Source organism: Xenopus tropicalis, chromosome 6, assembly GCF_000004195.4.
Source record: "Xenopus tropicalis strain Nigerian chromosome 6, UCB_Xtro_10.0, whole genome shotgun sequence".
Lineage (NCBI taxonomy): Eukaryota > Metazoa > Chordata > Amphibia > Anura > Pipidae > Xenopus > Xenopus tropicalis.
In genome coordinates, this window is record NC_030682.2 from 6,435,158 (window position 1) to 6,453,329 (window position 18,172).

Consider the following 18,172-nt stretch of genomic DNA (forward strand, 5'->3'; position numbering starts at 1 on the left):
ACGATGCCATAGAGCTCTGGAGGACCTGCCTTGAGAAGATCAATTCCAAACTAATCTATTCATTGGGCCTGTCCAATTAGAATCCTGCCCCTGGTGCAACACCAGCCATGTTGATAGGCTGAACTGGAGCATTCGGGAAGGAAGGTCGAGTGTGTCGGTCAGTGTTCTGGTCACCAATGGGCAGTGAGGGGAAGAGTCTCTCTATCAACAACTCATGGCCATTGGCTGATTTATAAACTTGCTTCACCCTAATGATACTGGCCTTAGGCTTGCCAGACTATAGACACCCTGCAGAAGGTCTCACCTAATGGGAGATGTTCAGGATTTGTCAAGATCTCTCCGCTTGTCTCTTATTGGCCTCTGCTGTCACGGGTGGTGGGAGCCTGTAGGGCCCCAGATGGGGTAACTCTGCTATAAACATGAAATCCGGGCAGTTTCAGGCATTTCTTCATGATGTAGTACAACAGAGAGAGGGACCCTGTGCAGTTGGGACGGTGGGTGGCATATAGATATTAGGGTGGGGGCCCCAGTCACAATACTCGGTACTGACTGTCCCCATGTAGCGCCTCCCTGCAGATGGAGCAACCGCACAATGAAACTGACACTAAAGGATCCCAAGGCTCAGCCAAACCCCTGACAGGAACCATCTGGGCTCTGCGTGACTGGCGCCCACTGTTTCTCCTCTTTCCCTTCCCAAAGTTCAGTTTTGCTTTCTGTAAAACAATATCCAGCCAGGGGAACAGGCGGCCAAACGGTGAGAAAGGAACCAGCCGGGGGCACAGGCGGCCAAACGGTGAGACAGGAACCAGCCGGGGGCACAGGCGGCCAAACGGTGAGACAGGAACCAGCCGGGGGCACAGGCGGCCAAACGGTGTGACAGGAACCAGCCGGGGGAACTGCCCAACAGCAGAGCCATTACAAGATGGAGATCACGGGAGCCTGGAGCTTGCTGGGAATGGTGGGTCTCTTGGTGACTGTTAGGGGCCAGGTACCCACAGAGGAGCTGTCTGATATCCAGACCAAGGCACTGACCCTCGTCACGGAGGATTTCCATAATGTAGATAATATCTACTCCCGCTTCCAAGTCACGTCTGTGCTGAATGCGGCGGAGGAGGTAAGAGCCAATGCATTGTGTGTAGTAGTGGCCCCCAAACTGCGGGGTTGGCTCCCATAGGGGCCCAGAGTAGAGCTGGGGACTAATCTCAAGGCCGGATTGGGTGAGATATTGGGGTGTGGCAGTTTGCCGTCCCACATACACATGGAAGCTCAGCCTGATGGGTAATTGCACATTTGGGATAAATATTTTATTTGATGCCCTAGATATTCCTGGTGCTATGGGTGAATGGCTGTTACACCAGTATATTCATATTTCTGCCAACTTGTAATGGGCTAAGGGGGCCCTGATATTGTGCTGCACCAGTGTTGGACTGGGCCACCGGGGTACCAGGAACACTCACAGTGGCCCCGGGTGTCAGTGGCCCCTTCTGCCCCTACAGTTTTGGAATATTTCATAGTCATTCCGTGTTTCTGTACCAAAACAAAAAGGCAAAACAGATGGAAGGACACATTGTAGAATGTAAAGGGAATAGGGTAGGGCAGGGGTGGCCAATACGTCGATCGTGGTCCTCCAGTCGATCCCCCGTGGATTTCTGTTGGACCGTGATCGAGCCGGGGATGCGGAAGTGCATGACTGCATATGTATGCTGGGTTTCGTACGAATGCATTCATGCTGCACTTCTGCACTCCGCATCAGTCCAGTCAATTGCGACCATGAGGAGAAGACCACAAATAATTGGGAAAGTGGCCCTATGGTCTAGGTTTCCTGATGGGCCCCTGGCATCCCAGCCCGAGGGGCCCCTAGAGAGGCTCCTACTCCTTTTCTATTTGTCTCTGACACTTCTTCTCCTATAGACCCTTCCCCCCTCTCTTCTGTTCTTCCCCCATTCCCTCAACTTTATTTTCTGTTGCCCCTTTCCGCTGACCCCTGTCCCCTTCTGTTCCTTCTTCTCTCCTGCCCCCCCCTTCCCCTGACTCTGTGTATTCATCCTGGTTATATATCCGGTTCCCCCCCAGCCGGGGCCCCAGGAACCCACATTAGAACCCTTGTGCCTCGGAACCAGAAGCCTTGAGTAAAACCCATTGAGATGAAACCTACTGTTCCTTTCTGTGTGATGTTCATCCCATTCTGGTGTCGGAGTCATCGGCGGTCACTGCCTCTGTGGCCATTTTTCTTTTCTATTCTAGAAGTTTCCAGGAGGAATATTTGTGCTCTTACATCTCAGGAAGAAACAAACCAACTGTGCCAAGACGGAATGGAAAAGTAAAGTCTGTAAGGCCATGAGAGGAGGGGTAAGAATGGCCATTCTGCCCCATTGGTGGCCCCTAGGGTTGGATGTGGGGGCTGTAGGCTCCGGCTTCTCCTACAACTAATGATAAGAACAATCAGGTCCCAGAGGCCTTTCCCCCCCTCCAGCTCTGCCTTATTGAGCCACATGTGCCCCTATGGGATTACCCCGTGTAACCATCCCCACCCATTCAGCACCCTCCCTTCTGTCTCAGTTGTGCCAAGTTATTCCCCTGCCCCACACCCGTGTTCCTGTCGGCCCATCCCTTTATAGGCAGTAAACCGTAGGCACAAGGGGGTCTATATTGCCGGAGAAGGTACCGGGCTCAGGGAAATGAGATATAGAACAAGTAATCATGGGGTTTCAGTCCAAAAAGGTCTTTACTGGACCCTGGACTCAAAGTAGACGTCCACGGGGGAATAAAGTGGGTCTTTGGGACTGGAGCCCAGTTATATAACAGCAGCAGTAACATTGTCTGGCACGGAGCCCGGGGCCCCAGCATTCCTTACGGTTCTGCCTCTCAGTTCTGATCCACTGTTTGTCCCCAGGCTAAATATTTACTCAGAGGATTTATTACACACATTTATCATTATTACAGGCTACTGAATCCCCAGATCTCTCTGTTTCTCTCCTCAGAGGGTGTTCAACTGCTTTGCCTGCTTAAAGTTTGAGTACGGCAGCCACAAGGTGCTAGCCAAGGCCATTGACTGTGTGCCCGACCGCCAGGTGAGCCCGGTAAGTACAGGGGGTGCCATATTGCCCCACTGACTCCTCACTCCCCTCCCCTAGGGCTCCCAATACCTCACATACCCATACAATTCTTTTTATTTCGCTCTTAGCCCATTAGTATGTTGTAGACTTGTCATGATCTTACACCCAGGGTTGGGCCTCTGGTTACGCCCAGCGTTGGGCCTCCACTTACACCCAGTGTTGGGCCTCAACTTACACCCAGCGTTGGGCCTCCACTTACACCCAGGGTTGGGCCTCCGGTTACGCCCAGGGTTGGGCCTCCGGTTACACCCAGGGTTGGGCCTCCGGTTACACCCAGGGTTGGGCCTCCGGTTACACCCAGGGTTGGGCCTCCACTTACACCCAGGGTTGGGCCTCCACTTACACCCAGGGTTGGGCCTCCGGTTACACCCAGGGTTGGGCCTCCGGTTACACCCAGGGTTGGGCCTCCACTTACACCCAGGGTTGGGCCTCCACTTACACCCAGGGTTGGCCCTCCACTTACACCCAGTGTTGGGCCTCCACTTACACCCAGGGTTGGGGCTCCACTTACACCCAGGGTTGGGGCTCCACTTACACCCAGGGTTGGGCCTCCACTTACACCCAGGGTTGGGCCTCCACTTACACCCAGCATTGGGCCTCCACTTACACCCAGGGTTGGGCCTCCACTTACACCCAGCATTGGGCCTCCACTTACACCCAGGGTTGGGCCTCCACTTACACCCAGGGTTGGGGCTCTACTTACACCAAGGGTTGGGCCTCCAGTTACACCCAGCGTTGGGCCTTTGGTTACACCCAGCATTGGGCCTCCACTTACACCTAGCACTTGGCTCCAGTTACACCCAGCATTGGGCCTTCACTTACACCCAGCGTTGGGCCTGCAGTTAAACCCAGGGTTGGGCCTCCACTTACACCCAATGTTGGGCTCCAGTTACACCCAGGGTTGGGCCAATGTTGGGCTCCAGCTATACCAAAGGTTGGGCCTCCACTTACACCCTGCATTGGGCTTCCAGTAGAAGACTTGGCCCATAAATAAAAAGCGCACATGGAACTGACAGAGTTTTATGGTATTTTGATTGGTACTTTGCCTCTATGTCCCCCCCCAGGAAGTGGAGCAGAAGCGGCGCCAGCGCTGCACAACGATGGAGAGTGTGAATGAGACCGGCCTGCGCCTGCCGGGGGCTCTGAGTTTCGTTAAGTCCCAGTGAAACCCCATTATATTTATATTATAGGGGCAACTCTCTCCCAACTCACATCCCGCAGAGACATCCTGGGCCTGAAACACATCTCAGCCAATGGGGTGGGAGTAAGTAGAGACGGGGGGGGGGGGCTGTTTTTAGCTTTACTGGTAACTACAAACAATCTGTAATTCTGTAAACTGGTTTCATTTTAAAAATAAAAATACATGTAAATAATATTGTTTCTTTGTGTCGTTGCACGGGGGGAGTATTTCTTGTTACACACGTGACTGCCCAGCAAAAATCCAGTCTTGCTTCATGGAATTGATTGACATCAGGGGGGCGTGACAATTGACAGGGGTGTGACCAATGACTTTGGGGGCAGGGTCACAATGTGGTGATCGGCTATTGGCTGACTCTAAGAGAGTCCTGCCCGGTTCCCCTAAATTGATAAACGGGGCAGGGAGTTTTGACTTCTCTACCGAAAACTGGGCTGTCTGGGTCAGAACCAGACAGGGGAAACCATAGATACCAGTCAGAGAGTCAGATAAAGTCAGATCTCTGCTGGTCAGGGTTCCATTGGGCGAGGACCACGTCGGTTACAGCCACAATCTGGGCAAGCTTAAAGGGGATATAAACCCAAAAACCAAATGTCGTCCAATGAAAGTGAATGTCATTCTGAGCAGCTTCCCGAGTCCATTCCTTCCCCCCTCTCACTGGGTATAAAGCTGTGAGTGAGTGTTATTGTATAGAGAGCAGTGTGTGGGCGGCCATTTTCTTTCCCTGATGGCTCTGCCAAGTGATACAATGTAACAGCCGAGTAACAGAGCTGTCTGTGCTGCTACATTGTATAACCAGTCACACCCAGGAGCAGAGCAATGGCCGCCCACGCACTGATCTCTATAGCAATGATATTTACTCACCCAATGAGAGTGAGGAATGATTGAATATTAGGAAGCTGCTAATAATTACATTTTCTTTCATTAGGCAACATTTTGTGTTTGGGTTTATATCCCCTTTAAGCACATACTATATGGCCACTTCTATGAGCAAAGACTAACTTCGGAGCCTAGGACTCCATTCTAAGACCCCCAGATAAACAAACACCCGCTCAGTAAATCCTTAGGCTTTTATTTTACACACTCAAAACCCACAGGAAAATACAGCACAGTAACACAGGCGGCAAAGTAAAAAAAAAAATAAACATGCATGTCATTAAATGTGGCTGGCTAAGGATGCTGGGAGATGTAGTTCACTGTAAATCCTGCCTCTAGATGGCGCCAGAGCGCACTGACTGCCAGCAAAATATAATAGAAAATGCCATAGACCATGCGCCACCTGGTGGCAAATGTTGGAATTTTTTCTGTGTTAACTGGAAGAGACATAAGGTGACTGTGGTAAAGGAACTTGCCTGTATCTGTGTATATACTATATATATATATATAGTCAGGGGAAGAGCTTTATTTTGGTTGGATAGCGCTACCTTAACCAATGAAATGTAGACCCTGCTGGTATAATGGTTCTTTAGTAGCTGTGGAGCTGTACACTCTACAATCTGAAGGCTAAATATATAATGGACCAAAGTGGGACCCTCCTGCCACTATAGACAGCCCTGTATATTACAACCCTAGTAATAGACAGCCAGCGGTTGGTAAAGGATGCTGGGAATTAAGCTTAGGACCCACAGAGAGCCTACCTACACATGGTTCTGCCTGTGTTCCCATTGGGTAATTTGGCACATTGACAGCTTTGTGATCCGGTTCTGCTCAGAAGACAAAGGAAGTGGGCTCACTCCTAGTGCTGAGTGCCCGCTCCGCTTGGGCAATGGTGTCGTCCGCCCTCTTGCTCAGCTCTTTGCACTCCTGTAGAACCTCATTGAACTGTTTGTAGGTCTCCTCAATGAGGTCGCTCTGGGGGGGAGTCGGGTCCCAGTACCCCTCTTCCACCCAAGGTCGGACTGATCCGGGCGCATCCGCCAACCCACTCCCCAAAACCCTCTTCAGGGAATTGTCAATGTCCTTGCACAGGTGGTAAAGGTCACTCCCAGTGCCCGAGACCCTCTGGCCATCAATGACGCGGACGCTGGGGATTGTGTCCAACACGGCATGCCTGTAGGAGGCGCTGTTGCACAGAGGGTTGCCCAGGTTGTACACTGGATCCCGTAGCCAAATGCTCTCCAGCCGGCGGAGCCCCTTCAGGCACTGCAGCCCCTCGATACTGCACAGGAGGTTGCCAGCCACGTTGAGGGTCTGTAGGTTCTCACAGGAGGCCAAGGGTTCCAGGCTGGAGATCCGGTTGCAGGACAAGTTCAAAGCCACCAGCATCTTCAGAGAGGACAATGGGCCCAAGTGGACGATGTGATTGTTGGACAGGTCCAAACGTTCCAGGTTGGTGCAGTCTCCTATGCAGCCCAGCTCAGCAAGCCCCAGGCCCCTCAGCTTCAGGAACAAGATGGACTCCAGGTCAAACTCTCCGGTCCTCAGCTTGAGCATCTGACTGGTGATCCGCCCGCTGTCACTGTCCTGCTCCTTGGCGCTTCTGCTCTCCATGGTGAGATGAAAGGCTTGGCACAAAGTCACTAAATGCCACAATAGGAAGGGCTGGCACTTTATGTAAGGGATGGAGTCGGGGCTACAACTGAATTCCTGCCCATTGGGGCGCGACTCCCATCTCAGTACCAGAGGGAAACAGCAGTCTCAGGGGGCAGGAAAGAAGGGGCTGGGGGCGACTCTAATTTAACCATCTGGGGAGGCAAACCCCCCCCCCCTCCTCCCAGAATGATGCTGAAGCTGCTGGCTCCACCTGCAATGGGAGAACGAGACAATATCAACGGGTTTTGTTCCATTTTTAATCCAAAACAACATTGTTAAAAACACTTCAAGATTAAAGGGGAAGTAAGCCCTAAAATGAACTTGTCTTTTATTCCTCATAGTATCCTGTACCTGTTGGATACCTGAAACCCAGCAGGAAATGTTCATTAATGGGAGAGTTTCTCACCCAGTAGGAGTAGGTGCATGACTAGCGCCCCCCAATGGCAGCTGAGGATGAGAGGGAGGTGATTGCCCCGGTGGTCCCCCCTATTCAGCTCCCCCCTCCCTGCTCCATCCCCTCTGCCCAGTAGGAGGCAGCAAGTGCAGGGCCATGTTAACTGTGTGTGTGCCAGGCTGAGTTTTATTGCTCCCCCGTCACAAGGGCTGGAGGCTCCATTTACTCATTGCTCCATGCAGTGACAGCTCTAATAATGAGACAGACTGAGGCAGAACAGACTATTCCCCCCCCCCCCCGTACACCAACCAACCCCCAGGTTCCGTCTGACTCCCACCTGAAAGAGTTAAGCAATACTGTATATCTTACATACCCCTGTATTGCCCAGAGCCACTAGGTGGCGTTGTAATGTGGCAGAAGATGCAGAACGAGCTGCCATTGGATAATGTATAGAGCTGTGTGATAGGGCGATGGGGGAACCCATCTATAGGGGGGGGGATACATAAACAGCAACCCTCTTTCTATTACTGAATTAGAGCTCACAGTATAACAGCAGCTAAAGGGCCCCAGCTTGAATAATACGGAATAATATGCCCTGTCTATACTGCTGCCCCCCCCCCCCTCCATGAAGGGGCCACTTAAATAAGATAAAAATCCTAAAATAGAATGGCTAAAAACTGTAATGGCCCGGACTTTCTCTCCTGGAATTTGTTCGGCCACCTTTGGGGTGTCAGTGGCACCGCACATGCTCAGTCAGAGAGCAAAGATCTCTAGCCATGTGATCACTTTGCTTCTGTGCAGATGGTCAGTTATAAAAGGGCCTCTGTCAGGACAGTAATATGCAGCGTGAGATTGTGACTGTGGGGCAGTGGGCCCCAGACTGGGGGGGGGCGGCCAATCAGGGGGTCAGGGTGTATAATACATATAGTGATATTAGTGAGCAGGGAGTCACAGCCGGACAGTGACCGGCTCACTCTCCCAGGGAACAGGGGGGGAGGGAAGCCCCTATTATCTCTATTATCTACCCCCCCCCCAACTCCAGCACAGAGGGGCCCAGGCTACTGTAGGTTATGGCAGAGCACTTACCTTCCGGCAGCACAGAAGGGGTTAAGAACACCCCAGTGATGTATCTGACCGTAGCCTTCCCAGCATTCCGCGCTGCTTGTTCTATTGCCTCTCAGTCACTCCCACAGCTGGGGGGGCGTGTCCCTGGACAAACACAGCCTGTCACTATGGCGATGTGACGCTTTCTCCTTTTTTTTCACATTTAAAGCGACAGCAACCCATTTTCCACTATTCCTAACGCTTTGCAGAAGGTGCATTAGAAATGTTATTGTGCCTTAAAACTGTATTATATATATATATATATATTTATTTTGCCAGATGACAGAAAATCCTGGTATCCATTTATTCCTTATTCTCACTGTTCTTTGGTTCTGACTCTTGAAACAATGTAGCAGAAGTCACGTCTCCTTCAGATCCGTTGTTAAACCCAACAATTAGTCCATTAGTCACTGGATATGAACTTTCTGCCTTTGCACCCGGGGCAAAACAAATGGGTCACATATGTCCCTTGTCTGGGGGATTGTGGCCCCTGAGACAGAACTACCCCAGCCTGCTCCCTTCGGGGGGAGGGGTTGTAAGTTGCTTCCTTTGGGACGTAATTTATTAGTTCACATAACCCACGGCAACAATCATTGTTCTACCTGCAGCTGACTAAAAAACAGCCAATCACTGATGGGTTGCTATGGGTTACTGCCCATGGGCAAATCTGCCCAGTTTTGATTAAGGAGCCCCAAGGGTATTAAAACTACATTGGATTCCTGGCAACTTACCACCCTTCTAAAGCACCAGCTATGGGAAGATTCTCACCCCGCCCCATTACCCCATGGCCGAGATGCCCCAGGTACCACACAGCCTGTGGGGGCAGTATCAGTGGGGGGGCTTGGGGCAAGACATTTCAAGGACAGGTTGTAGCAACAGGCCAATAGGTATTCAAATATATACTGTACTCTCATCCAATAAATAAAGGGGCCCTGAGATTCAACCCACTGCCCCTGTGGCTACGAGGTGAGAATGAAAGAGGGTAAAGGCCCCCAATGCACATAAAGTGCCATCAAATAATCAAATTGCAGGTCCCCAACTAAAAAGTAAAAAAACAAGGCACACCAAGATCAAAATTGATTTAACAAAAACCCAACGCGTTTTGACCCCAGCACGCCTTGGGATTTTGCTAATAATCCAGCATTGCTGGGGTCAAAACGTGTTGGGATTTTGATAAATCAATTTAGATCTTTTATATTGATCTGCCCTGATTTTTGCTACTTTGAATACTTTATTTAGGGATTTCAGGTAGCCCCCCAATAGTGAGCACCCAATTTTTGTATTAATTATATTTGGCGTGTCATCCTACCACATATATACGACTAAAAAGTAAAGCTGAACTGCTTCCCAAGCTCATGTATCACCGTGCGGCGTGCGTTACTTACCTTCCGTCCATTTCATCACACCCACTGAGTCCGATACTTTATTTTTCCCTGAGGGTGCTGGTGGAGAATGCGAGTTTAAAGCAGTGTGGGCGGAACCTTGAACCTGGCTGTGTAGTGGGAGGAGCTCAGGAGGAGGGACTGTAAGAGACCTGAATATCAGTGGGTACTGGGGTTTATATACTGGACAGGAGATCTACAGCGGCCAATAGAGACGGGTTTGGGTGGCGGCAGTGAATGTGCAGATACATAACAAAAACTGGAAGAATCATATTTATTCAATAGTAAAGTTTTTCTCATAAAAAGAAATGTACATGTTCATGTTATAATACCCCGGTGCCCAAGTGATTGCAACTGACCAGCAGATCCTGCGCTGGAAACCAGTAGATCCCAACAACTGAGCATTGGCCACAAAAAGATCCATGATCCCGCCCCCCTGCGGTGCATCACAGAGAGAGCCATGATCCCACCCCCTGCGGATTGTCACAGAGAGAGAGCCATGATCCCGCCCCCTGTGGAGTGTCACAGAGAGAGAGCCATGATCCCGCCTCCCTGCGGTGCGTCACAGAGAGAGCCATGATCCCGCCCCCTGCGGTGCGTCACAGAGAGAGCCATGATCCCGCCCCCTGCGGAGTGTCACAGAGAGAGAGCCATGATCCCACCCCCTGCGGAGTGTCACAGAGAGAGAGCCATGATCCCGCCTCCCTGCGGTGCGTCACAGAGAGAGCCATGATCCCGCCCACTGCGGTGCGTCACATGATTCAGAATAAAAGGCTTTAGGAGTCGACAGAATTCAGTAAAATACAAAATATATGTTTTATCTCAGGGCAACGAGCCGTTTGTGGCACCGAAACAGAATGGCAACAACTCGTTTGTGGCCCCCGACACCCCTACACTAGGGGATTCAATCTTACGGCCAGAGTACCCTATGCAAAGTGGCTCACACTCGCAATGCTCTGCAGTACTGGGCTTAGTGGTGGGCTCCCATAGGAGGTCCTACCCCTATTGCCCCCCCATGACACTTCCCCTCCCCCCACCAAACCTGTATGTGACTGAATCCCCCCATTTCTGCACTGCCAAGTGGCCCAGTCCTATGGGAATGCAGGCAGAAGCCATGCTCAGCACCCCCTAGTGTTGCACCCTAGGTACATGCCTCTTCTATCTACCCCTAGTTCCCATCCTGATGCCCTTCACTACTGATGTGCAGGCCAGCCCGATAGCCGCTGGTTGTGTTCAGGTTGAGCCCTTCCGCCTGCTCCCCATGACCTTAAACTGCCAGCTTGCCTTGCCCTTTTTGTGATGTCATCATTGGGGTGGGCGCTGCTCTATAAAGAGGGGAGAAGCTGGGTCCAGTAGGATTCGGGTTGGGAGTGGGCAGGTCAGGGTCGGGTTGAGTTTTTTCGACCCCCACATCACAACCCTTGTATTTTATTCCTTCTCATCCATAAACAAACTAAGGTTATAAAAATAATTCTACCCTCACTTGCTTTCTGTCTGTAGCTCTATGGTAAATAAGCCCCACACACCATAGAGTTGAGGATGGGGGATGGGATGCTGGGGAAGGGGAATTCCCAACATGCTTGTCAAAAGGTATGGTGGGCGGTAGAATTGCTATAGGGAGTTGCCTTTGTGGAGGTGGGTGTGTTTGGCCACTGTACAGTTCCTGCCTGGTCTTAAGGTCCCCACACACGTTGAGATTTGGCAAGATCACCAAGCGAGCGGATCTTCACCCGATATCCCCCCCTACGGGTGGGCGATATCAGGGAGAGTGTAGGTAAAAAAAAAAAAATTTGATCGGCCTTGGGCCAAACGATCGAATTGTATTGGCGGCAATAGGGCAGTCGGTTGGGGGACCACATCAATGAGCCGATGCGGTCCCTGATCCGACTGAATTTTCTAACCTGGCCGATCGATGTCTGGCCAATTTCAGGCCAGATATCGGTCGGGCAGTCCCCTCGTTACTGCCCCTACACAATATCGGCAGCTACAGTCGGCCCGTGTATGGGGACCTTTACTCTCAGGAAGTGGCTATATCTGGGGCCTGCTCAATAAAAGCATCAGGCATAAAGGAAACAGATATCCCAGGGGCTCGACTAGCCCTCCTCACTATCACTTTGCTCAGTCTCATTGTCAGACGAGAAAATCAGAGGGGGTGGTATGTAGTTTGGGAAGTTTTCCAGATTAACCATCAGAAACCCAAAGTGTTCCATCCCTTCCATTACCTCTGGCAGTCTCTGCATGTCTCCATGTTTAGAAGGAGAGGAGAATACACGCTGTGCAAAAATGCTAGACGGCGGGCAAGTCAAGTACATGAAAGCGAGCTTGGTGAGGGCAGGCCACAGGCACTTTCTCTTCTCCCAGTAGACCAGCGGGTCTTCCTTGGCTCCAATAGTTTGATTATCTTGAAGGTACTTTTCCACCATGACACAAGCAGAATGGCTTTCTGTTGACAAGGAAGCCCCGGTACTTTTGGATGCCAAGAGGCCTACACTCTCCAAGTGTTCAATCAGTGATTTCTCCTTCTGGATTAGCGGTGGAGCCACCGTGGTCCTTCTCCTCGGAGAGTCCACGCCGCCTTCATCCAAGTGATAATGCTTACTCGCAAGCCGATCCGGTTCCGAACTGGAATCTTTCAAATGTGAAACTGGCCTCGAGGATGACGACATGATCTCCTTTACTTTCTTTACAAGGATTTGTTTCCAGTGGTCGATATCGGAACCAGGTGGAAGTATGGCCTCAATCCTTCCTTTGAAACGTGGATCCAGCAAGGTGGACACAACGTATTCTTCCCTTTGAAACATTTCATTGATCCCAAAATCTGAGGAGAATTTCAGGGTGAAACTGTCAGTCAAGACGACCCCATTTACATCTCCCTTACTCTCAAAATGGCCTCTGATCTGCTTTAGAAAGATATGTAGGTATCGAACCTCCGGAAGCACTTGGCTCAAACACGAACCACTTGCATTGACCTCTCTTGTAACCATCTCGAACGGCTGTAGAAGGTCCACCAAACAAGCCATGAGACTCCAGTTGCTGGAAGTCAAACGCAGTTCAGCAGTCTCTAACTTGTGTGACCCTAGATACTCTTCAATAGCTCTCTGCTGCTCCAGGAGTCTCTGCAGCATATAGAACGTTGAAGTCCAATGAGGTAATGTTTCTGATTTTAGAGGTTGCTTTGGCAAATGATTTTGGAACTGCAGCTCACTCAGTATTCTCCTCGCTCTGGCCGAGTGGATAAAGTGACTGCAGACTTTTCGGGCCACCTCGAGCATCGAAGAGATATAGTGATTGTTTTGCAGAAAGTCCATTACTAACAAGTTTAGGGTGTGGGTAAAACAGGGTATGGAATTGAAGTTAGCACTTTTGATAGCGTGGATGAGATTAAAGTTGCCGCTGGATATGAAGAAACCTGGACTCAGGGCGTTTGGGGAGAGCCACAGATTCATTTGCCGAATGAGCTCTTGCTGAATGCTTCCGTCTATATAGTCTTTTGGGAAACCTTTGGTGCACAGGACAGCATTCTTCCGTTGAATGGACTGCAGATCCTCAGGATTTAAAACTGACCAATGCGCCGTTAAGGCTAAATAGTCCACGGAAAGCCCACCGCTCCACACATGGGTGGTCAGATGAACATGAGCACATTCGGATCTCTTCAATTCACTCATCACTTTCTCACACACGGCTTCGTACAGCTGGGGAACCGCTTTAGCGGAAAAAAATGATTTCGAAGGCACGCAATACTTTGGGTCGGCTCTTGCCATGAACTTCTTAAAAGCCTTGGAAGTAATAAAGGAGTATGGAAGCGCCATCCCACACACAAGTTCTGCTATATTCCTGTTCCACGACTGGGCTTTAGGGTGGTTTGGGGCATATTTGCCTTTTATGTTCAAATCCTCACTCAGTGGAAGAGCAGGTTTTTCTTCAGTGGTAACAGAGAAGTCATCTCTGATCTCTTCTTTGGTTGGCTCTGTATCTTCAGTATTATATTCCATGGGCATGGCATGGGTCGGAGGGGTCATAACATCGGACGTTTCGGTTGAATATGTATCATAATGGGTAGGTGACCCATAAAGTCCAAGCAGAACCTGAGGCTGAGAGTAAATCTGCTCCAACGGCTCGTCTGTCTCATCCTCTTCATCTTCATCTACTTCTATTACATTGTGGCCCTTTGGTTTATTTATCTTGCCTCGGGCCCATTCTATAGGGTGTTTCCCCTCAAGGTGACGCATCAGAGCCGAAGTTCCAAAATGCCCCCCTTGTTTCCCTCGACTGACGCTTAATTGGCACAGTTTGCAAATCGCTCTGCAGATGTTTGTGCGGTCGATGCTGAAAAACTGCCAAACGGCAGAGGTAGATTTTCTTTTCTTGGTTCCCAGAGGCACCTGTAGGTTGTTTGAGATGTTAAAGGCAAAGGGACTTGATTGCCCCCCAGAGAGCATAGAAAGGTGAGGATTTGAGCCTTGTGTAAAGTTGGGGCAAGAACCCACAGCCCCTCTTTCGTCCTGAGAGAGCATTTTCATTCTCTTTCTGTCCGTATCTTCTTCAAACTCCACAGGAACTTGCTCAGCTCCCTCTTTATATTCCTCTCCTTCCTCGTCACTAGAATCTATAATCTCATATGTTTTGAGAGAATCAAGGACTTGTGAGGAGGCGGAGGAGGTTGGCACGGCAGCTTGAGTTTCAGGCATTGGCTGAGCGCTATATATTGTTCTCTGCACACTGCAGACTTTTTCATAAGGTTCCTCTTTCTCTTCCTCATCCTCGATTGCTTCATCTTCTTCTTCTTCCCCTCCATCCGTTCTCTGCGCTCTGATTGAATGCCTCTGCGCCCATTCCATGGGGTGCTTACTCTCCAAGTGACGTTTCAAAGCCGTGGTCCCAAAATTGCCTCCCAACTTCCCGCGGCTGACACTCATGCGACAGAGGCCACAGACAGCTCTGCAAATATTGGTGGCATCCCGATAAAAGAACAGCCAAACTTCCGAGGTGGACCTCCTCTTCCTCGTCGGTCTCATCGTTAAGGGGCTCTGGCTGTGGGCGACATTCAACTCCCCTGCAAACCCTTTACCTACGGTCACAGTCCCTTTCTCCTTGGAAGATGAGTGGAAACGTTTCGTACTTTCTGTGTACGAAGATGCAACATTCTTCTCGAACTCTTCCTCGTCGCTCGATTCCAGTTTAATTTCAATCTCTGGAACAAACTGACTTGGGGCTCCAGATGTCTGTGCAGCATTTGGGTGGGCCATATTGGGGGTGTGAGCGGCAATGAAAGAGGCAACAGCCCATGGAAACCACTTACTCGTTAATGTAACGAATACACGGCTCACATACCCGATAATATCACTTTCGAAATAACGGCTTCTTTGGAAAGTGACATGGTCGGTTCTAGACTCGATTGTCCATTACTTGGCGGTAAGATGAGCCGAATCCACGTTAGTATATATATTGGTGTGGGAAGTCACATATACTACATGGAAATGGTTTGTGTTTTAGATGTAATCCAGATTAAAAATTGATTGCAGGTCTGTACACCCCGGGACCTTTAATAGAATCCCCAAAGACGGAAATTGCTGCAGTAATTAAATCCTCTTCATTGGCTCATTCCATTAGGAACCTGCAATCAGAAAAAGAAATACATAAAAACAGAGGTCTGATTCCTGAATAAGTTGCAACATTCTTGCTAAACATTAAAGTGGCAATATACCCCCAGGCCCAGTCAGCTGCCTATTGGCCAGTATATGGGGCCTTTGGGAGGGTTTGATTGGCTGATATCTGGCCCATAATGGGGCAAGGACTGTACCAACCAAGCCAGATACGCAGGTAAATAAATGTACGGCTGGAAGCAAATACCGCTACAGCACTGACTACCCAGAATGCCCGGGACCTGGAGTGTCTCATGATAAACGGGTTTCTGTACTTTGGATCTCAATACAGGTATGGGATCCAAATTACGGAAAGACCCCTTATGCTTGGTCCCGAGCATTCTGGATAATGGATCCTGTACCTGTACTTTACTGCTACTAAAAACGGTAATTATTTGTGTAAAATGGACTCTATGGGAAACCCTTCCTGAAATGTTGAGCTTTCTAGATATGGGGTTTCCAGATAAAGGGTCCCACCGGTAGAATTTCCCCCTATTTGTATCTGTAAGTTCCCTCCCATTTAGATTGTAAGCTCCAAGGGGCAGGGACCTGCAGTCTCTTTGGTTCTTAATTTATTGTAACTGTAACTTGTATTTATCTGTATTATGATAGTTTGTACCTTATTGCAATAACCCCCTGTTTGTGGTATTACTGTATTGTGAGTACATGAGCAGCTCCATATACACACAGTTATATTTCTGTATCAGGCCGAGAGTATAATATACATGGTGCCGGGCTGCCCGGGTGTAGGGCCATATCGCACTAACGGGGCGCAGGGGGAGCCGACACTCACTCACCTTCCCATTAGGGGAGCCCCAGCCGGGAACCCGCCCCCTCTCAGCGGCACCGCCCCCATTTCCCTCCCTGAGCAAGTGGGACAAACCATCTGCAGGGAAGGGGGGGCTATACAATGTCTGCTGCTGCCAATGCATTGCTCCGATTATGAATTTATTGTGGTACCGAGATACACCAGGTACTGGGTGTTATATGCTGTTGTCTGTCTGGGAAATGGCAGCCCAAGCTTTCAGTCAGTTTGTTCTTTGCACACCCCTACTCTCGGTTAGAAATAGAACAGGCCAAATACAGGAAGTGCCCAGAAGAGCCGGGGTGTATCCTGCTTCCGCCAATAGCCGGGCTGGTGTGGGCGGGGCGGGGCGGGGCTGGCTGCATTGGGAGAGACTTTGGGATGGATGTGCCGAACTGCAATAACTCACTGGCCTGGGACTGACTCGGATACGGACTGGTTCTACTGGGAGAGAGGGTTGAATATGGTTATGATAGTGGGAGTGGGGGTTGGGTATAGATACATATGGTTAGGATACTGGGAGTGGGGGTTGGGTATAGATACATATGGTTAGGATACTGGGAGTGGGGGTTGGGTATAGATACATATGGTTATGATACTGGGAGTGGGGGTTGGGTATAGATACATATGGTTAGGATACTGGGAGTGGGGGTTGGGTATAGATACATATGGTTAGGATACTGGGAGTGGGGGTTGGTATAGATACATATGGTTAGGATACTGGGAGTGGGGGTTGGGTATAGATACATATGGTTAGGATACTGGGAGTGGGGGTTGGTATAGATACATATGGTTAGGATACTGGGAGTGGGGGTTGGTATAGATACATATGGTTAGGATACTGGGAGTGGGGGTTGGGTATAGATACATATGGTTAGGATACTGGGAGTGGGGGTTGGGTATAGATACATATGGTTAGGATACTGGGAGTGGGGGTTGGGTATAGATACATATGGTTATGATACTGGGAGTGGGGGTTTGATGCACTGTTGTTACTGGGTAGAGGGGCAGGTGTATATTCTTTACTGGGAGAGAGGGTTGGATATGGACTTTATACTGGGAGAGTTTTGGATACAGACTGGTTATACTAAGAGAGAGGGTTGGGTATAGACCAGAGGTGGGCAAACTATGGCCCACGGGCCACATCCGGCCCCTTGGCCTTTTTAATCCGGCCCGCCGCCGACGCCAAGTCTCATCACGCGGGCCGGAATTAAAGAGATGAAGGGGTCGTAACGCTGGCCTGGCCCTGCCCGGGGGTGAGTAAATGTGGCCCGTGAGCCAAAAAGTTTGCCCACCCCTGGTATAGACTGTGTATACTGGGAGAGAGGGTTGGGTATGGACTTTATACTGGGAGAGTTTTGGATACAGACTGGATATACTTAGAGAGAGGGTTGGGTATAGACTGGTTATACCACAGGAGAGGGTTGGGATTCTATACTGGGTATGGATTACCAGCGGATCTTCTCCCAATGTGCCCCACTAAGGTGGCCAATATTGGGCTATTTGGCTCTAGTAGACAGGCTTCAGTTCCCTATCAGGTCAGCCTAGCTGCTGATTGGTTCCTATCCTACAGTGCCGCCGGCCCCCCTGCACAGCCTGGGAAAGGAGGCAGCAGGAAGTGGAACAGATGGGCGGGGCTAGTGGGGTTTTGGGGGAATTTCTTAATAAATCAGCCCAAAATGCTACTTTTTTTAAGCACAACCCTTCTATATCTAGAGGAGTATAATTCACTGGTACATTCATCATTTTTATAGGATATGTCTCCTTTAAATTTGCCCATGTATGGGCCACCGTTAGTTTAATGCAGACGGGTTCACATATTGAGGAATGACAAGAGAAGATGGGGTGCAGACTGTATTCTGGGGAGCAGAGTCACATGACCAAATTGCACGTAATTGGATGGTTTGGGCCTTCACTTAACTGATTGGTTTGTCCATGGTTTGGCCCTTCCCCTCTAGGTGGCGTATTTGCTGCCGGAGTCCGTAGGCGCAGCACCATAGTA

General features: G+C 50.0%; 3 protein-coding genes across 3 annotated transcripts; 1 reads left to right on the forward strand and 2 right to left on the reverse strand.

Moving 5' to 3' along the window:
• Positions 1–28: 28 nt before the first annotated feature.
• LOC101730484 (retinoic acid receptor responder protein 2) lies at positions 29–4,492 on the forward strand. The gene is made up of 4 exons (XM_018089965.2): positions 29–1,114; positions 2,245–2,349; positions 2,982–3,080; positions 4,181–4,492. Exons 1-4 carry the CDS (start codon positions 923–925, stop codon positions 4,280–4,282), a joined length of 498 nt encoding a protein of 165 aa, XP_017945454.1. The 5' UTR covers positions 29–922; the 3' UTR covers positions 4,283–4,492.
• An 875-nt stretch (positions 4,493–5,367) lies between these two features.
• On the reverse strand, positions 5,368–8,385 carry lrrc61 (leucine rich repeat containing 61; the record flags this gene model as incomplete). The annotated part of the gene is given in 2 exon segments (NM_001102822.1): positions 5,368–7,027; positions 8,322–8,385. A coding segment is annotated over 1 exon segment (783 nt).
• A 3,281-nt stretch (positions 8,386–11,666) lies between these two features.
• zbed6cl (ZBED6 C-terminal like) lies at positions 11,667–16,425 on the reverse strand. The gene is made up of 2 exons (XM_004919553.4): positions 16,163–16,425; positions 11,667–15,337 (listed from the first exon to the last, which is right to left on the reverse strand). Exon 2 carries the CDS (start codon positions 14,967–14,969, stop codon positions 11,817–11,819), a length of 3,153 nt encoding a protein of 1,050 aa, XP_004919610.2. The 5' UTR covers positions 14,970–15,337; positions 16,163–16,425; the 3' UTR covers positions 11,667–11,816.
• Positions 16,426–18,172: the final 1,747 nt, after the last annotated feature.